Source organism: Xiphophorus hellerii, chromosome 5, assembly GCF_003331165.1.
Source record: "Xiphophorus hellerii strain 12219 chromosome 5, Xiphophorus_hellerii-4.1, whole genome shotgun sequence".
Classification (NCBI taxonomy): Eukaryota; Metazoa; Chordata; class Actinopteri; order Cyprinodontiformes; family Poeciliidae; genus Xiphophorus; species Xiphophorus hellerii.
The window spans coordinates 22,432,968-22,453,093 of NC_045676.1; the positions used below are offsets into that span (position 1 = coordinate 22,432,968).

At 41.2% G+C, this 20,126-nt stretch overlaps 4 protein-coding genes across 8 annotated transcripts in view; 2 read left to right on the forward strand and 2 right to left on the reverse strand.

The window, feature by feature from the left end:
• gnav1 (guanine nucleotide binding protein (G protein) alpha v1) overlaps nucleotides 1–4,054 on the forward strand; it is a 32,537-nt gene extending 28,483 nt beyond the window's left edge. The window contains exon 10 of the mRNA XM_032562799.1: nucleotides 3,036–4,054. Coding sequence (XP_032418690.1) covers nucleotides 3,036–3,226 — 191 coding nt within the window. The 3' untranslated portion in view covers nucleotides 3,227–4,054. The remainder of the gene's footprint in view (nucleotides 1–3,035) is intronic.
• Nucleotides 4,055–4,273: 219 nt separating this feature from the next.
• On the reverse strand, nucleotides 4,274–5,929 carry npb (neuropeptide B). Its single transcript, XM_032562800.1, has 2 exons — nucleotides 5,124–5,929; nucleotides 4,274–4,649 (listed from the first exon to the last, which is right to left on the reverse strand). The coding sequence occupies exons 1-2, from the start codon at nucleotides 5,385–5,387 to the stop codon at nucleotides 4,521–4,523; spliced, it is 393 nt and encodes a 130-aa protein (XP_032418691.1). The 5' UTR covers nucleotides 5,388–5,929; the 3' UTR covers nucleotides 4,274–4,520.
• A 729-nt stretch (nucleotides 5,930–6,658) lies between these two features.
• Nucleotides 6,659–13,127, reverse strand: sgsh (N-sulfoglucosamine sulfohydrolase (sulfamidase)). Its single transcript, XM_032562797.1, has 9 exons — nucleotides 12,928–13,127; nucleotides 11,537–11,697; nucleotides 11,356–11,461; nucleotides 10,881–11,260; nucleotides 10,241–10,322; nucleotides 9,958–10,161; nucleotides 8,307–8,473; nucleotides 8,015–8,232; nucleotides 6,659–6,970 (listed from the first exon to the last, which is right to left on the reverse strand). Exons 1-9 carry the CDS (start codon nucleotides 13,007–13,009, stop codon nucleotides 6,787–6,789), a joined length of 1,584 nt encoding a protein of 527 aa, XP_032418688.1. The 5' UTR covers nucleotides 13,010–13,127; the 3' UTR covers nucleotides 6,659–6,786.
• A 55-nt stretch (nucleotides 13,128–13,182) lies between these two features.
• Nucleotides 13,183–20,126, forward strand: slc26a11 (solute carrier family 26 member 11). Of its 5 annotated transcripts, none has more exons than XM_032562795.1 (16): nucleotides 13,195–13,323; nucleotides 13,478–13,653; nucleotides 13,747–13,812; nucleotides 13,891–14,105; nucleotides 14,755–14,947; nucleotides 15,143–15,228; nucleotides 16,437–16,656; nucleotides 16,746–16,924; nucleotides 17,021–17,093; nucleotides 17,631–17,742; nucleotides 17,829–17,884; nucleotides 18,171–18,311; nucleotides 18,389–18,516; nucleotides 18,861–18,960; nucleotides 19,037–19,170; nucleotides 19,264–20,126. In XM_032562795.1, exons 4-16 carry the CDS (start codon nucleotides 13,902–13,904, stop codon nucleotides 19,360–19,362), a joined length of 1,725 nt encoding a protein of 574 aa, XP_032418686.1. In that variant the 5' UTR covers nucleotides 13,195–13,323; nucleotides 13,478–13,653; nucleotides 13,747–13,812; nucleotides 13,891–13,901; the 3' UTR covers nucleotides 19,363–20,126. The 5 variants fall into 5 exon arrangements, with proteins under 5 accessions (XP_032418683.1, XP_032418686.1, XP_032418684.1 ...); XM_032562793.1 differs by having other exon boundaries at nucleotides 13,478–13,518; nucleotides 13,654–13,812; XM_032562792.1 differs by lacking the exon at nucleotides 13,478–13,653 and having other exon boundaries at nucleotides 13,183–13,323; nucleotides 13,654–13,812.

A 20,126-nucleotide genomic window follows, 5' to 3' on the forward strand; every position in this document is an offset into this window, starting at 1 on the left:
ACATCCTATAAAAGTTCAATCAATGAGCCACTACTGCTGCACTGGGGTGAAGTTTCCTACCCCAGTGCAGCAAATAAACTCGTTGCAATCTCATTTTTATTTTCTATTAGCTTACCGGGGAGATGGACAATGCCAGAGTGAAGTCAGAGAGCTGGCTGGATCAGAAAGCAGCTTTCATTTTGTAATCTAGTTTGTTTCATGAGTTTGTTTTTCCTTAACTTTTGTACTTTGCTGAACTATGATTCAGGTCAGCCGTGATCTCTGGGTCACAAAGCAACCTTCAAGTCCAAAACTTGAAGGTTGCTGTTTATTTTTCAAGCAAATAACCAAATCACACTTTTCATTGTTTTGTTTCCTGCTGCCTCCCCCTGCTCTGGTAAAAAAAACCATAGGCCCCAAACCCAATGCATACTGGTCCTATACCAGTCCCTATACTTATAGAGAATGGATCCGCAGTTATTTCTGTCTTACTTAGAGAAACAAATTTAAAAAATGAAATAAAATCAATAATTATTAACCTACAAATAAACTTTGTAAATAATACAAAAATATAAAGTAAACTAAGAATAAACTAACAAAATTCAAATTGATAAAAAAAAAAAAAAAGAATAAATATCTCCAACACGACCTTCAGACGAAAGGAAACTGGTCAGGAAGTTTAAAGCTTGGTTTAAAACCTGGAGTCAGTATGTTGGTATTATAAACGAGGCTTCTTCAACCTCAATCTAGACCACAAGCTTAACATTGAGAGTGAAATTAGAGTCTGACATTATTAAAGAAATGCCTTTTGGGAAATTTAGCGGAGGCATATGTTCTTTTTGAGCTCACTGTAAGTGTGTGTTTTGATTAAAGCTCACTCTAAGGTATTCAGAAATTAATATTCGAACATCTGATATTCTGTTTATTAAATATTTGTGAGAAGAAAATGCAGCCTGTACCTTCAGCAGATCTTTATTAGCTCTAAATGCACTAATTTGCTACTACAAAACAACTAAAAAATCTATATGATATATTAATGGTGACATCCATATGTGATATTTGATGCTTTGTTTTGCACCGATGTGTAAATATTCTGACCCTGCCCTTAACCTTGACTTTTAACCATCATCTCATTTCTCTAGAGGGTTTTGAATGTTAAGTAAACCTTTCGTATGCCCATCATGCAGACTGATTAGCTCCTTATCTAAGATTTGACCAATAACTCTGATTCTGTTTCTGATGAACTCCATTACAGACATGCTCAACCATGCATCCGTCTGCCTTTCCTGCTCATATTTTATGCATTAAATACATTTTTACAAAGCTTCTTATTCCACCTCAGTAGTTTACTCAGATACGTCGGTCCTTAAAACTCCACAAAGTGATGCATAAACCCACAGCAGGTTTGGCAGCTTATGAAGCACAGAGACGGGGCTGATAATAAGCTCTCGGTGCCCCACATGCTGTTATTTCTGGAGGTTTTGTATATCTGCTCAGTGTCGTACCTCCCGTGTCTCAGCGGGCTCAACGGGAGCTGTGTCCTCTTTGCTCTCATGCAAATGTCAATAAAAATGCTAACGCGGCTTGGATTGGGGTCAGCCAGCAGAGCAACTTGAGCGCAGACATGATGATGAGTCCGAGTTCTTGCTCAGGTTCTCAGCTGCTGTGAATTAATCGTTCTTCTAAGCTGTTTCAGTTTCTCTGCTGGACCCACGGTGAAAAGGCAACATCGGCACTGCAAAGTGAACTTGCTCTGGTTTTAAAAGGACCAATTTGAAGATGATGGACTTTATTTTTGTCGCATTTTGATTTGAAACTTGAAGTTCATTGTAGTTCGCCACATTGATCCAACATCTTTATTTTTAAGATGTTGCTGCTGAAGAAGCAAAGTCTTTCCAAACGTTGTTCTTCTTTGTCCAGCTGCTTCTCGTGATTCTGATTAAAAGCTTCATTTCCCCATAACTGTCTGATGAAAATGCACAGAGTATATTTGCGTGAATCGAGTCAGATTTTGTTTTCATCCTGAGCACAGGTAGATCAATTTTGGCCAATTTCAGCTTTTCTTTTTTAACATTTATAGATTTTACAGCTTTACTAAGACAAAGTTTGTATACCCTAAGGTGGTTTTCACATGTTTTATTGGCAAATCACAGAGCTGCTAGGTAATATTAAGAAGTCTGGAAAATTATGAATTACAGTTATTATTATTATTATTATTATTATCTAACAGATGTGCATTTTCGTAAAGAAGAAAGCTTTTTACATGAAGTGCTGACATTGTCCTTTAGCGTACATTCATGCAAAAATGGAAAAAATTGGCAAAAATGAGTTTTATTTAGACACCAAACAAACCACTAGATGTTTTTTTTATACCGTGGATCATAAACTGTTTTAGAAGAAAATGGGGGATAATTCACAGACTTAAAGACTGTGAAAGAGAGCTGAACAAAGGTTCTTCATTAAAGCTGTGAAATAGCCCTTTATCATGCAGCTGACTCGCGTCCAGTGGCGTTGGTTCATGATTTGTGATTTTTTTTTTCTTTTATAAAACAGGTAAATGTTCTGTATTTTCATGTCAACAATATGATAACAAAAAAATTAGTCTGGAAAAGTATTGGTATTTTTGGATGTAAAATGTGTTTGAAAACAGTAATTAGTGAAATTAGCTAAGTGAACTGTAACTTGGCTCAAAGTTTGTCAAAATGCTGCTGTGAAGGAAATATTGGAAATATACTTTCCCTGATGAATTTCTAAACACTTTGAGTTTTTCTTGCCCATTAGAAACAGCTGCGCCAATAAAATCCTGCAGCCAATGGAAACTTAGCTATAGAGCATCCAACCATTAAGGCTCCAGTAAGGAATTTAATTAACCAGTTACTTTCTCTGTGCAGGGGGTCATAGTTCATTTGCGTTCCGTACAGAGATTGTCAAACCTCTCAAGCCACACCAGTTCTAGAGGATGGGTTTACGGCTGAACCAGAGAGCGAAACCATGAAAATGAACTTTTATTGTTACTGATGAGAGAAAAGTGACCTAATTGTTGCTCAACCCTCCAGGTGCGGACTGTGACGTCGATTCGGCCGCACGCTTCATCCTCGCCACTTTTGTCTCGCTCAACAACAGCCCCAAGAAGCTCACCTACCACCACTTCACCACGGCGACCGACACCTCCAACATCCAGGTCGTCTTTCAGGTGGTCATGGAGACGATCATTAAGGAGAACCTGGAAGCTGTGTCACTCCTGTAGCCGGCGGCGCCACGGACCCCCATAGACTGAGACCTCAATGAAGTTTCATTTTAAAAGACTGAAATGAACCAAAACAAAGTTCGTCCTCTATTAATATTTAACTTCCCACAACACAAAACCAAGCTCTGAAGCTTTTGGAAATGCTTCCAAAACACCCGGGCTTTGCTTTTGCGTTTGTGACCGAAGCACAGCAGAGAGGCGCGGTGAGGATTTACTGTTTGTCCGCTACCTTCCTCCTCGCAGGATTCACCCATGCATACCATCGTGTGTTTTTCCCCCTCATCCATCACCGTGTCTCTGCGCCGTGCGTCACAGCCTCCTAATGAGGCGCTCATGGCCGTATAACTGCGCGCGGGTTTTGTGTTCGCCCGAGATCCCAGACGCAGCAGGCATCTTAATCTGTGCCATTAACTGTCCCACTGACTTAATACCAGCCATGCGGCGGAGCTTATTAGAAGCAAAACGTGTACATTAAAAACACCCCAGAGGTCGTCTGACTTGGGTTTAATTTCCTTTCTTTCCACCTGTGACTCATCCTCTCACATAAACTCTTGATTTGTCGTGCAAAACGCTGCCTCCTGCGTGTGTGAGCTGTTATCTGTTCCGGAGTTTGTTTCTGAAGATTCCCCTGAGCGACCGACGGTGCCAACGCGCTCCAACTTCAGTAATAAACAATATTTGTCCATGACTGACGGAGGCTTTACTGAAACTAACAAAAAAAACACCCAAAAGTGCTTTATATGATGAAGTGGTGATGTGTGTGTGTCTGTTTTTATTTGAAATGTGAATAAATGTGACTCTGTCCTCTTTGACAGACATGAAAACAAACCTTTCAAGATTGTGAAGCAAATTCAGACAACAGCAGGTTAATATTGTTTGTTTGTTCATTTTAATAGATAAATAAATAAAAGTAATTTACAGAAATTCTGGAAAACTGCAGGTAAACCTCTGGACATTTTTGAACATTTCGATATTATGCAAAGGGGTTGGAATGAAAATGGCTTTATCTAAACTGTCTGGCATTGTGTTTTTTTCCCCCTGTTTTCATTTTTTTTCTTTGCAACCAAAAGCAAAACTGAACAATGTTTTTTTTTAAGCATTTTTCTTTAAATAAGAGAAAACATTCAAAGTCTGCAACGGTCCGTCATCAAAGCAAAATCTCCATCCATTCCTCATCTCTGTTTTGTTTTTTTCTGCTTTTCCAGATAAAATCTCTGGTTTTTCTCTCTCTTTCTGTCTGTTTTCTTTCTCTTTTTTTTTTTTTTTGAGGATGATGAGGAGGATTCACGGAGACTCATGCGGACAGGCAGTCCAAGGAGTCCAGGGTGAGGAAGACGTCTGCCTTGCACTGGAAGGTTCCCGTCCCGTCCTGCAGCAGCTCGCAGCTCTTCAGGTTTGGAGAGATGTCCTTCAGGCAGATGGCCTGGAGTTTGGAGAGAAATCAAAGTTGAAATGAAACATGACGTTATCTTACAATGTCACTTTTGAAAAAAAAAACAAAAAAAACTCGTAGAAATATCAGAATCAAAGTGAGGAATTGAAGAGACTTGGTTCAGTTATGTGCGTCTGTACAAGTAAATCAGTGTTAGTGTGTGTTCACTGATATGATTCAGCCCAAATATTTCGAACTAGTAGAACAGCGGTTTGTTTTGCGCTTTAATCTGCGCCGTTACGCAGATTAAAGCATAACGCGTAACTTTTTTTTTTTTTTTTTGCAAGCCACACATGTAGACATAATGCCATGTACTCTATCGGAGTTCCCTTTGCGTTTCAAAGAACGTTTCAATTTTCATGCCGTCTTTAGCAAAGCAGCAACTCTTGAGCGGAAAGCACGATTTTACGCGCGTAATCATTCTCTGAGCAGAAATGAACTTTCTGCTCTCCGAGGAGAGCCTACCATGTTCTTCAGGACGGAGATTTGCTTGTTGGTCTCTTGGATCAAGTTGTTTCCCGCCGCCTCCCCGCTGTCCATCACCGTCTCCTCGGACTCGGCTCTCCGGACGGTCGGAGACCTCCTGATGCCGGACAGCAGCCCGGAGGCGCGGCCCACAGAGTAGTAGCTGGGTCCGGTCACCTGCTTGTACCAGGCTTCGACGGACTGGCAGGAGATGAGCAGAGACACTCCGACGCACACCACGGCGAACCTGACGGACTTCTTCATCTCCAGGACGGTTTTGGCACTTTTTGGGGGGGTGATCTTTTATTTTTATTTTTTTTTACGCACAAGAAAATAGCGCTTCTACAGGTCTGCTCCTTCGCCTGCGGACACTTTGTTTTTGCTGGAATCTTGGAAAAGTTTCTGTTTCTTATATAGGGAGGCTGGGTGAGGTTTATCGTGACACAGGACATTCGTCAAATCAGAGCCAAGGTGGGCGGATGATGATGATCCGTCTGTAGAAAATGGGGTGGAAACGACGCTAATTGATCCGTTTCTGATGGGCTGCTGGAGCCACGCCATCGTGGAGCGTGTGTGTGAGAGAGGTATGAGGACGTCACCCCTTCTGACGTTTTATGGGGTCAAAATGAATCTGTCGTCCTTGAAAGAAATGTGAGGCAAGATGTCACAGCTTAAGAGGAAGGTGTGGGTTTCGTGGAGAAGCTGTTGGAGAACATGTGTGAAAGTGGACAAATTAGGACTGAAAATACCTGCAGATTAGTCTGGAGCAGCTCAACCTGATCACGACACAGCGCCTGGGTCCGTCAACGTCAGTTTTCAGAAGTTTTATGCATTTTGTCCCGCAACAAACACAAGCTTTAGTTTTCTTATCGGGATTTTATTTGTCAGGCCAGGACGGAATGGCGCCGTCTGTACATCTTTTTAAGTTTTCTTTACATACACAAAAAATGTGAAAAGCGTGGCGTGTATTTGTATTCAACCCCCCTCAGTAGAGGCACATCGCTGTACTTTTATAGTTTCAAATCTCTTTTTCTTTTGGGGGGGGGGGGGGGTTATTTGTAAAGAAAGAAACAAATGCAAACTGTGCATCTTTTCCCTTCCACTTGACAATTTTGTACTATGTCCACCACATAAAATCCTCTGATATTTGTGGTTATGTGACAAAGCGTGAGCTAAATTAAAGCATGTGAATATATATATATTTTTGAAAGGGTTTGAGTCATAAATTGATCTGGGTTTTATGTGGAGCTCTGAGGGGAAACGTTATAATCAATAGAAACCCTTTTTAGGACACAGGGTAACTCTTCCCGTCAAGCACCATGAACTCCTCTGAATGGTGTAATTAGCAGATCGGTCTTAGTCAGCTTGACTGAATAATAAAAAAAAAAATCAAACTGTTAAACTGTAATTATGTTGGGTTTCTATAGAATCCTGATGATGGTCTTAAACGTTGAAAAGTGGGAGGAGAAAAAAAAGTTGACTTGAGGGGTGAAATTCTCCAGAACAATGAAGCACAATGAAAAACTGAAACGATGTAAAGAATTAACTCAAGTTTTATTTCTTATTTACAGCTTATTCTATTACAAAAATATAAAACCAAATGAATGAAGTCATTCGAAAATATCACGTCAGTGAAGATGGAAGAAAATACCATCAGAGTGAGTCAGAGGCCGTTGTAGAGGGGTCTGCAGTGAGGCTCCAGCTTTTCCTCCAGGACGTAGTCCGGCCCGCAGACCCAGGGGTCTCCGGTCTTCCACTGCCATTTCTGCAGAAGCTGCCTCAGGTTGTCCAGCACGCCGCTGTAGGACGGGTTTGACGCCAGGTTCTTGGCTTCCTGCGGGTCGGTCCTGGGTTTGTTCACAACAAAACGCCATCAGGTTCCTCTACTGGAGGAGGTCATAAACCCTGAGTCAGTCTGAATGTATGAAACATTAAACAAACTATGTTTACAAATGCGAATAATACGCCATTCGCAACTGGTTCAGAACTCAGCTGATAGGTTTTTAACTGGTACCAGTAAAACAGCCAGCATTACCAGTTCATTACTTGTTCCCTCTTAAATGTACAGGCACGTCTGAATAGTATGGAATATTACTGAAATTTCAAAAAGACAAATCTGTATAGATTCCTTACACACTGATACGTATATTTTTGTGAAGTGATTATTCCTATTTATTTTGATTATTAAGGCGATAATACTTTCTCAAATATATACATACACACACATATCTGATTACAACCAGATATGTGATCTGGTTGTAATCCAATTATATAAATATACTGAAGTTTTTCCTCTTATTATTTTACATAAGAGCTGAGAACAGGGAGGGGGACTGAAAGTAATGATCACTTACAATATTAATTTATCTGTCATCATTTCTGAAGCAACAGTTTGTCACCTAAATGATGAAGAATGATCATCGCGTCTGCACAAGGCCTAGGATGGCGTCTTAGAAAGACTAACAAGCAAAAACGACGGATGACTGAATGAATAGCAGCTCAGTTTACGGTCGTCTGACGCTCAACTTTATGCTTTAGCGTTTGGAGGGGGACAAGAACAACTTCTGCTTCATTTACCTCAAAATCACTGGAGAAGAGAAACAACTTAATGCATAAATTAACTTTAACTTTTATGAAAAAGAGTAGGGTTTTCTTTTATTAAAGCTGCACAATATTTGAACAAATTATATTTTCCGTATGCTGCCATTTTAGGAAATGTGGGCCTGGCTGTTGATTTTGTTTTATTTGATTTCAAAGTTCAGATTTTTTTTTTACCCTAAAGATTAAAAATCTTGATTTAGTTTTACTCTCTTTTTTTGGTTCAGTTGTGTTGAAGAATTTTCTCCCCTGCGTCAGTTTTTAACCTGAACTCTGTCACTGCGGACTCAGACCTGGTGTCGAACAGCTCCCAGCGCTCCCTGTAGTAATACTGGTCCAGACTCTTGAACCAGTGAGTCGGCCGCTGCAGCCTGGTCCGGTTCAGCAGATCCTGGAAGGTCGGGGACACGTACAGGTCCTGGTCGACGGGGAAGGGCATGCGGTAGTGCATGTTGTGAAGAAGGTGGTACGCCCCCTGGTGGACAGAGCGGATCGGGTAGTACATGGTCACCTGGAATCAGAGCGGAGTTCGTCAGGGCCTGGAGTTTTGAGTTCCTCCTGACTGAGCGACGGTGAGGTCTCGACCTCGTGAAGCGACTGGCTGGAGTACACTGTGTTCCAGCTGCTGGGGTCGGAGGTCAAAGCGGGCAGCAAGGAGCGGCCGGTGAGGAGGACCTGCAAGGACGGACTCTCAGGGAGGATGTAGGATGGATAGGGGATAGAAAACCAATCCAGGACGGTGGGAGTGATGTCTGCAGAAACACAGAAAGAAATAGGAGGATGAAAAATGTGGAAGATAATTTTAAACTGTAACCTGTTATCACTGAACATTAAATCAGCTCATGAATGGATAAAATTGATACGTAGCTCATCATTGTAGATCATTAGTAATACAAAATTACTAATTTTGTACAGAGTAAATGACACAGAACTAACAAAACCTTCATAGTAAGAGTTTGATGTGTTCAAACAATTGTGTTCTGACAATTCCTGTAGCAAACACTCGTCCACAGAGGTTGATCAAAATGCTGCACATGCACCGATCAATATAAATGATCAAATTCTCCAGCAATGCATAAAAAGCTTCTGCCTCTGTACATAAACATTGCCTCCTCCGATCTGCAACAATGTTTTATTTTTAAAAATTATTCTGTTTAATAAGTATCTGTGCGTTCTACTAAATTATGATGCTCCAATGTTGCTGTTCTCTGTTAGCCTACTTTCTTTTTTTACATAATTTGCACTGACTGATAAAAATGATCTGGTCTTGTGAAATATTAATAGTGTGTATTTTAAAGAATATAATAGCCTTTTCATTAACAATATTGACATTAAGTTCATGTTATCTTAGCAGCTGAGCAGCTTCTGTTGTGTTCCTGTGTCTCCCTCTAGTGGCAGCAGAAACATATTGAACGGAGAAACTGACACTAAAAATACATATTCACTGTTAAATCCTCGGAGGGTTCTCTGAAAGCTGACAGTGTGTGTTGTCCTACTAATGTTCTCTCTGGTCAGGTTATTGTCCCAAACCAGATGGTGACACCTGTTGAGGCCAAAAAGTGCAGTTTTTACATATCGTCAAGCCAAATGGGCCTAAATGAGCTTAAAGAAAGTGACAGCACTTTTGCTACTGAGTTGATATTGAGATTGAGACTAAACTTGTATCTATGTCTTGTGATTTGGGTGACAAAACTTCTCTCATTGATGATTTGTACCTTAGAGCGATGGATCCCAAAGCTGGGATCATGCTTGTGATGATAGGACAGAAATGGATGCTTCCTGGCATTTCTCTTCAAACAGCTAGAATGAGCATAATGGCAAGATAAGTCTGGGTCCTAATCCGCTCAGCTTGTCACAATTTCCATTATTTGAAACATTTCAATTAGTCCTGAGACTGTAGCTCCAGGCAGCTTCAGGTAAGCAGATGTTTTTTGCTGCTATTTCCAGACTATTGAAGGTCAACATATACATCCATCTTACTCTAGATGCATGTTCTCTTGTCCGTCCAGTTTTGAGGAATGGCTAAAGGAAATAGGCCTGTCTTAAAAAAAGTTATTACATATTCTGATCAGCTTTAAACTGTCATGTTTAAACTTCTAAAAATGTTTTACTTACAATCTTGCCATAACTTTACACTGTTTTCCGTTAAATACCTGCATGTTCCCAATTATAAAAACCCAGGAAGGATTGGAGGTGAGGGATCTGTTGTTGGGTGGAAGATGTGGCCGTCTCTCACCCAGCAGACTGACGTAGGCCTGGCTGGTGTTGCCCCACCGCTCCCTGTGCTCCGGGGAGGAAACCAACATGGGTTCGGCGGTTCCAGACCGATACAGGTTGGTTCTGCCGTTGGGGAAAGGGATACCGTTGTCGGAGCTGTAGATGATCAGAGTGTCGTTCTCGTAACCGGCATCCCGCAGCTCCTGAAGGACCAACCCGATACCTGCAGAGGGACATTGTGGGTTAGTCTTCCTCATGCTTTTGTTGTTTTTTTTTTGCGCTTGTGAAGGTGCTGAACAGACCCTGATCCAGCCGGCTGACTGTGGTGTACTGTGCAGCTAGGTCGGCCCGAGCAGCGGGTGTGTCGGGTACGAAGGGGGGAACCTGAAGACGTTCAGAGTTAGAAACACTTCGCTCTGGATTCAGTTCCTCAGACCGACTTGAATCCATTTTATGAATCCATTGAAAACCTGACACCACTGACTAGAGCTGGACAATAAACCAATAACAACATATATAGAAATAGACACCTAATCAATATCAATACAAAACACATCTGATAGAATATTCAATCATTTGACTGAACTCCAGAACCGCACAGCATTCGGGGGGATGTAGGCAGAGGAAAGACTTTACCTGCTTAAACAAGGCAGGTGGCATCTACTAACTCACTCTTTGGTTACCTAGCAACAACCTGTTTCCTAGCAACAAACTGTTGAGCAGTAGCTTAAACATAAAAAAACAGTCTGTGGAGTGAAAGAGGAAAATTAGAACAACAGCTTGAGAGGAAACTGTGGAAAAAACAGAAAGGTCACGTTTTATCCATGTTTTATCTGCCATTATTTCCGATATTTAAAACAAAAATCGAATCAAAAATGATCGATATCGACTGATATGACAACCTTTTATCATGATGCATTTTTCAGCAGCCTTACCCCTCACCTTAACTTGCTCTGGTGTGTAATACACTGGAGTCCAGTCGGGAATTAAACCCATTCCCGGTTCTCCGTTCCCAAACTTCTCACAGAAAGCCCCATACTGAGGCTGCGAATGGCCACATCGGTGGGTGTCATGGAAGGCCACGTAAAGAAAAAACGGCCTCTCCTCCTCCTGCTCTGCGTTGGGGTTGCTGCTCGTTCGCACGCCTCTTACTCGCCGTCGCTCAGCTGCTTCCTCCTTGTGAGACTGGAAGAACTTGCGGACCAGGAGTTTGATCCGAGTGATGTTCCTGCCCACTTGGAGGACGGAGCTGTTTTCCTCCGTGTAGGCGAAGTCAAAGGGGTAAACAGATCCGGGGCCGACGTGCTTCTTCCCGATTATACCTGCGGGAAATGACAGGAAGAAAAAAAAAACAAGAGATCAAAGGAAAGCAACACAGAGTGAAGAAAGGTGATAAGATGTCAGTTTTTAAATGAACCTGTGTGTATGTCGGCCTGGCTGAGGAGCAGCGGCAGACTCTGTACTCCGTCGAATGAGTTGAAGTGATGAACTCCCTGATGGAGGCCATACATGCCGTTCTGATGCTGAAAACACAGGACTAACCTCAGTGCCATCAAACAGGAGGGACTGACGGGTACGGGTGTGTGTGTGTGTGTTACCTGCGGCAGGCCTGTGAGGATGGCGGAGCGGCTCGGGGAGCAGCTGCTGACGGATGTGAAGGCGTGCCTGAACACAACGCTGCGTCGGGCCAGAGAGCGCAGGTGAGGAGTGTGAATCGCAGAGTTATTATAGACGTCTGTTTCAAAACCTGCATCGTCAGCTGGAGGGGAAAAGGAAAAAGAAATTAATCTTAACTTTATTGTTACCTGAGATGGGATCTGGCCATAGTTTAACAACTTGGTAATTGTCCAGAAAACAGTTGTTGACACTCTCCACATAGAGAATAAGCCACAAAAGATCATAACTAAAGAAGCCGGCTGCTCACAGAGTGCTTCAGCCAAAACGTTGAGTGGAAAAAAAGAGAGTGGCAGAAAAAAAGGAGCAAAAGCAACAGAGATGACAGCAGCAAAGCTGATTTAGAAAATTGGAGAGAGATTCATATTGTGTGGCTTGTCAGTGGTTTAAGAGCGATGACATCAAGGTCACACGCTAAAGACAGTACACTTTTCACATGGATGTTGAAAAGGTTAACCTTACTGTACTAATAATTACTTTAACTGAATTTTGGTTTCATTACTGTTAGATATAAATTAAAAATTAACTTTTGAATTGGATCACCAAACAACATTTTCTATATCGTAATGAAATGTGATGCACCCGTATTTATCCTATTTGATCAGTATTTAGTATTATTAAAGATAACTTTTAACCAATATAAACCAGCCTAGCTGCTTGGAAGAACAAAAAAAACTTAAATAAATGACAGATGATGACACAAGACTGTTGCATAGCTCTCTGCACATAGAGGTTTGGCAAACCAAACATCTAACATTCAAAAATCAATAAGTCGCTGCTGACTGTGGTGATATTTTTGCATGCAAGCAAGCAAATAAAGTCCAATGTCCAAAATCTGAAAGTTGCGTTTTAGTGATTAGTTATCCAGTTTGGCGAACAATACACAAAGATCCTCTTTTTTGCTTTCCTGCTGCTTCTGATATGGTGAAAAAACAAAACAAAACTTCAAACGCTGGTCCACCGCAGGGCATGCTGGTCTTATACCAGCCTCCTTTACAGAAATTGTAGTTAGGCAAACAGCAAAAAAACAAAACAAAAAAAAAAACAACAAAACAACAACAAAAAAATGTAATTATTATAAACTAAAAAAACAACTAAAACTTGTAAATAATAATAATAATAATAAACAAAAATACCCAAGAACAGATTTAACAAAACTCAAAGTAAAACAAGTAAAGAATAAATAGCTGGAACAGATACTGGTGCAGCTAATGAAATAAAGAAAGACTGGTACAAACATACAATGAAATTATACCTTAACAGTTTAATTTAAAAAAAATGTAATTTTTATCTAATATATTAAATGGTTACGCACCAATAATTAGAAGGACATTTCTTCTCTTTGACTCCGAGACGCGACAAGAGGCTACAAGAACAAACAGCAGCTGGATCCGCATAATGAAGGTTTAAATATCTGCTGAAAATCTGAGCGACAAATGAGACGAGCAGCTCTTTAAACGTTATGATCTCCGGAGACAACAGCCGCCATTCTTTACACTTCCGGAAACAACTGGCGCGCCCGGCACATGACAGCGGTCACGTGACTTGAGAGAAAACAGGAAGTTGTTACATGTTTGGATTAGCAGCTCCTCAGGCGGGTTTTAGAGAAGTGGATTTGAACCTCTATCATTTAGCAGAGCTGGACGCGAAAAATCACAGCCTGGCCGATGAAAGGTGCCGAGAGGAGGACTGCAGTCAGCACAATGTGGTGGTATATTCTGTTCTAGTTTGTTTTTATTTTATTCTATCATTTGTCAGCCCTCGTTTCTGTTAAATTTTAATATCTCACTTCTTTGAAATTGCATGCCAGCAGGGCATTAATAACATTTTGAGTTTAGCCGTCTTGTTTGCTCATACCTTTATAGGTAGCTTCCCTGACACGACTTTAATCAGTCAGGATGTTCAGGTACATGAATTTCACCTGTCACGTGACCATCCTATGACTGTCTGAAGTCACACACCTGAGCATAACCTATGTGAAGTGTTGGAGGAAGCTGACAAGTTTTGTTTGTTTTTGCTTTTTTTTCCCCTCCACCTGAAGGTAAGGAGTATGCTTGCTTTTGAGGAGTTCTCAAAGGGACGCAGACACATGCATCCCCTCAGAGCAGGTGTGTTGTGTTTTCCTAAGTGCTAGGAATCACAGCAGGAAAACCAAACGACCCAAAGCTGACGACCTCAGCAGGGAAACCCTGACCTCACTGTGAGTGCTTTATTTCTCCAGTCACGCAATATGTTGATTTTTTTGAACACCTTCTTTATTCTTCTCTCTGCCTCCAAGGGTTTTTAGAAATGGATCGGCCGCTGCAGGGAGGACAGTCGTCCCGGCGCTGCTGTTCTTACAGCACCCTGAAGTCCTGGCTGCCCATTCTCTCCTGGTTACCCAAGTACAGGGTGAGGTACCTGCAGATGGACCTGTTGGCGGGCCTCACTGTCGGGCTGACCACCGTACCGCAGGCTCTCGCTTACGCTGAAGTGGCCGGACTTCCTGTTCAGGTGAGGTTAAGTTTGACTTTTGATGAATATGATGGTTTCCCCCCCCCCAACTGATGAGACGCATCAGAATGATGCTACCACCACCATGTTTCTCCCTGGACTTAATGATTCACTTTGTTCACTATTGTTCTTTAACAAACTTGTGCATTTTATAATAAGATAAATTTACACACAAGAAGGACTCTATTTACTAATACGGCAACTTTATCATGTTTTAGCATTTATTTCAGACATGATAAAAACAACAGAAACAAACAAACATATACAGTATAAATAAATAAATGAATAAACAAAAAAAGTAAAGCAACAATCAAAATAGTCCAACAAATGTGTAATGTTTACATTACATCTCTGAAAACAAGTAGGAAAAGAGGATATGTTTATATAATCCTACTGACAACTGGTTTCACTGGATTTTATTTAGTAATACTAAAGAGGACTGAATACAAAAACATGCCAAACTTTTCTGATTTTCTTTTGTAACACATTTTTAAGACCTGGTATCCTTTTCATTTAACTTTATAATGATGTGCTTTATAATTAACTTATCCTATTACCGAGGGCATTAGAGTTTTTGTGAGTTGAGATGCTTTCAAGGAGAAATGTTTACTAGTCACAACAAATGTTGAATTCTGGTCGTTTCTCACAGTACGGCCTCTACTCTGCCTTCATGGGCGGCTTCATCTATACGCTCCTGGGGACATCTAAGGACGTGACACTGGGTCCAACAGCCATCATGTCCCTCCTGTGTTTCTCTGTGGTGGGCGGCCAGCCTCACCGGGCCGTCCTGCTCAGCCTCCTCTGTGGGGTCATCCAGGCCGCCATGGCGCTACTCAGACTGGGTAAGAGACGCTGCTGCTGCTGCCGCCGCAGCTTTAACGATGTTACTTGAGTTAACGCAGATCCTCTTTTTAACTTTGCTGTTTAAACTTTCTTTGCACGTTTCAATTGGCTAAAATAAATTGGCAGAAGTAGCAGAGATAAAATCTCCCATCTGTTTCTGTCTACAATTCATTGTTAATCTTTGTTTTCCTCAGGATTCCTGCTGGATTTCATCTCTTACCCTGTAATTAAAGGATTCACCTGCGCTGCTGCAGTCACCATCGGCTTCGGCCAGGTCAAAGTGAGGCTACACACACACACACACCCACACACACATATCCCTACACACACTGTGAAATAGCAACACACCTCTTCATGCTGTGTGATCTCAGTATTGTACGTGTGCAATCGGCATAATTAGCAAAGTGTTAAACATCATTTGTTTGAACAGAATGCAAAAACATTGTTCAGTTTTAGTAACTGAGAAATGTTGTTCATTCAATATTATTTGCTATTTTTAATTGAATTGAAGTTAAAATTATGTGACCTCAGTTTGTTTAAGAGGCAGATCGTGTTTTTCACAGATGTGAACATAACCTTTTTCAATGTTGGGACATGTCAGCATTCAGAAAGTGGATTGGCATCGCCTTGTTGAATCACCTGTGATATTCTGATAGCTGTGTGTTTGGCTCTAAAGCTTTTTGTTGTCATGATGACTTCGCACAACCAAAAGCTGTTTGAATTAACGCTAACAAATAACAGCAAAAACAAAATGTTGAACAATACGGCAGAAAGGCGGAGCAAAAAGAGCCATTTCAATAACATCTGTCAGGAAATTGGTTATATATTCATTTATTTTAATGCCTGCTTTATCCCTCTGGGCTGCAGAAGGCTGGTGTTTGTCTGCTGCAGGCAATGAGTTTAAACCAGAGAGTTTATATTCTTTGTGCTTTTTAAATTATTTTGGCACAACTTTGATGCAGATTTGTATTTAGGGCCAAATTTTAGTTTATTTTAATGACTTTTAAACTAAACTGAGCATTCAGTGCTCTTTGGGCACTTTTCTGCTGTAAACTCCTATTCCAAATGCATTTGTTGAACACGCTTTCAAGTAGATTTGAATTTCTTTTTGTCCATTTTTTGTTAATAAAAAAATGTTTTATCATTTTCCATAAAGTGAAGATATTTCTTCATATTCTGTTGTTTGAGCAATTTGCATATACATGGGACTGACAAAATTCAAGGTGTTTTGTGTGTGGAGGTGGTTCTGCTAAAACAAAAATACTTTAATTACTAAACTTTCACTTAAGGGCATATAGAGTCTTGGATATTTGCTATAAGATTATATAGAATGTATGTCTATATGTCATATAATGTATGAAATAAAACGTCATGTTTGTTCAAAGCTTGAAATCTGAAATGAATGTTCAGACTCGTTGTTATAATGCTGCTGAACCTCCTTTTGTTTACGTGTGTGATGTGAGTGATTAAACTGGTTCCTCTTTGCAGAATATTCTGGGAATCCGGGATGTTCCCCACCAGTTCTTCCTGGAGGTTTACGACACCTTCCACAAGATCCCAGAGGCCAGAGTGGGCGACGTGGTCCTGGGCCTGGTTTGTCTTGCTCTGCTGATCACACTGATGTTCATCAAGTCACATCCGGGCTCTGACCATGGATCATCACTCTACTCCAGATTCGCCAGGAAACTGGTGTGGGCTGTGGCCACCAGTCAGTACTTCTCTCATCTAGGCAGAAAAATAAAACCCGGATGGTTTAACTTCTAAATGTGAGCTGTTTTACCTCTTTGTCCTGATCAGTGCGTAATGCGCTGGTGGTCGTGGCTGCGACTCTGGTGGCGTTTTCCTGGGACGCTTTTGGACATCATGTGTTCACCATCACTGGGCACACGACTCAGGGACTCCCACCGTTCAGCCCTCCGCCCACCTCGGACACCACGTCCAACGGCACCGTCGTCTCTTTTAGAGAGATTATAGAGGTCAGAAGCAGAAGTTTGAGCTGTAACATTCACTTCTCCATTTCTCTCTGCTGCGTGACGCTGACCAGTCATGCTTTTTCTCCGCTTTTGGTGCAGGACTTTGGAGGAGGACTAGCTGTGATCCCTCTCATGGGTCTGTTGGAGAGCATTGCTATCGCCAAAGCTTTTGGTAAGCTCCTTTATCGGTTCTTACAAAATAGCTCTACTGATCATCATCCAGAGTACAGGGACCTCTATGATTACTTTTTTCTCTTCAGCTCAACCCTAAGGTTTTCTACACAACAATGTTTTGGTCATGACAATGGTTGTCTTTATGTGAACTGATCATTTGTTTTTGATCATTATTGGATCATTGGATCCTGCTAAAATGTCCCATCTTCAGGTTTTTTTCATGCTGGATTTGTATCTAAAATGTAATGCCATTTGAAAGAGTTTATGGTCCCATGAAGGTTCACAGGAGCCAAAGCATTCAATACCACCAAGTAAAAAAATGATCCAGCTGAATAAATGCGGTCTACTTAAATGTTGGACTATTCTAAATTAATGCAGCTATTTATCCTGCTGCAATAAAACCTGAATTTATTTTAAGGGTTTTTGCACGTTATATCCAACAGTTGCAGTGGGTTGTGGATGATTTTTTTATTGAATAAAGTTTTCAGAAACAATGGAGCATCAAGTTCATCTTTCCTTGTCTGTTTCCTCCCAGCCAGTCAGAACAACTACAGGATAGATGCCAACCAGGAGCTGCTGGCCATAGGCATGACCAACATCATGGGCTCCTTTGTGTCAGCGTACCCCATCACCGGCAGCTTCGGACGGTTCGTGTTTGGCCCTCTGAAGAATCTGCTTTACTGATCTATTTAACTCTTATATCGTCAACATTTGCATTCTTTCTTCCTCTTAGGACAGCGGTGAACTCTCAGACGGGGGTTTGCACCCCAGCTGGAGGCATCATCACCAGTAGGTTTGATCCTTTTACTCTTCTGCCCTCTTGTGGCAGACTGCGTTATTGCATATTTCTACTGTCATAATAATAAGAGAAACGTCTTTACCCTCCAAATACAACCTGAATCTTAATTGATCTAAACTTATGTATAAGAATACTAACATGTTAGTTATACAGCAGAAAACTCCAATGGTTAGTTGAATGTAAAAGCTAAACCTTTATCTGTATTTCCCAAAACATGGAATCTTGTGTTTGTTTTTGACTTTCCAATTGTTTTTCCTCTTCTTTGTGCGTCTGCAGGTGTGATCGTGCTGCTGTCGTTGGCCTTCCTCATGCCGGCTTTCTACTACATCCCTAAAGCTTCTCTAGCTGCCGTCATCATCTGCGCGGTGGCTCCTATGGTTGATTACCGTGTCGTAATAAAGATGTGGAAGATGCATCGTAAGAGTCTCTGGGAGATTCTCCAGAATCTACCATGTTTCTGTCAATTTAGCTAAGCTGTGACTTGTCATCCACAGGGCTGGACCTGCTTCCTTTCGGGGTGACGTTCCTGCTGAGCTTCTGGGAAGTGCAATACGGCATCATCGGAGGTGTGGCCGTCTCTGGAGCCCTGCTGCTGTACGCCATGGCCAGACCCAAGATGAAGGTGAAACAACGTTACTGATAAGATGCTTTTAAAACCAACATTTGGGTTATCCACCTGTCCAGGGTGAACCCCGCCTCTCGCCCGGAACGTTAGCTGGAGATAGGCACCAGCACCTCTCCTGACCCCACTAGGGACAAGGGTGTTAGAAAATGGATGGATTTGGGTTATCCAGTGCCTTTTATAAAATTGTACAATATATGGATCTTGTAAGATTTTCCTGCACCACTTTTTCAATGATCTGCAATGGTCTGTAGCATAGAAGGGGAAAAAAAATCTTCAAACTTTTTCAGAGCTGCAGCTGCAGCTAGTTTTTAATCATCAACCATGTTTGCTTTCCTGTGCAGGTGTCTGATCACGGCGTGTTGGTGATAGAGTTGAGCAGTGGGCTCAGTTTTCCTGCTGTGGAGCATCTGAGCCACTTCATACACACTCAGGCTCTGCAGAGTAAGAGCTTCTTCATCCAGTCCCGTTGAAAAACTTTTATTTCCTCGTCTTCACATGTCCACCTTCTGTCAATCAGCCTGTCCTCCGAGGTCTGTGGTGTTGGACTGCCATCATGTGAGCATCATAGATTTCACAGTGATCAGCGAGCTGACGGACCTGCTGAGGCAGTTCAAACTGAGAAAGGTCAAGCTGGTGTTTTCCGGACTGCAGGTGAGCCTCTCGTCCTTTCAGTTTTTAGCTGATAATTATTGGGGTAAATAGTCGTCACCTTTAATCTCCCTCTTGTCTCTCCGCCTGGTTCAGCCCGCCGTTCTGAAGGTTCTCCTCGCAGCTGATCTGCAAGGCTTCAGATACACCGACAGCGTGGAAGAGGCGCTGCAGATGGATTCAGCGAGCGACTAAAACCCGACCTGATGGACCTCCGCCTGCAGTCTAAACGTTTGAGTTTAGACAGACTTTTTCTTATGCGGGATTTTTAAAACGCACGTTACTGACAGTCGAAGGAAAATCTCAGAAACACTTAAGATTTTCTCTGCTAAATGTGTGTCATCGCCTTTACCTAAATTAACATTCCAGTATGTTTGAGGAGAAGTTTAACACCATGTTGTTTTCGTGTTTTACATTTTGTATAAATATCTATTATGTTTTTTCCTTTTCTTCCATTAACCAAGTTAGATTTTAAGAATTTTAAAATGCAAGGGATGCTTCAAGAAAAACTAACATTGAATAATAATGTGTTTTCTTAATTTATAAAGGATTTCAGGGAAAGTTAAATATTTTCTTTATGTGGATGGAGAAGTTCTGTCAATACATAAATGTCTTTGACAAAATCCATATTTTTTACTGGAACCTTTTTTTCAAATAAACACAATTTTTTTATTCTTGTGTCTTTGTGTCTATTTAAGTGTTCGCTGTAGTATAATGTGTAGATTAATTTAAATACTTACATTTTGACAAGAAAAAACATTGTTCATTTCCCAGGTTTCAACATTCTTGCAGCTGAGAGAAAAAGTATTCTCTTGCACCAGTTTTTTTTTTTTTCCAATTTTTAAGCATAAATTTGCAACTAAATGAAGCTCACAAGCTGTGGTTCATCAAGAATAAAAAAATGTATAATCACCATTATAATTATAAGTCTGCCTCTGAATGTATCAAGACAAAAAAAA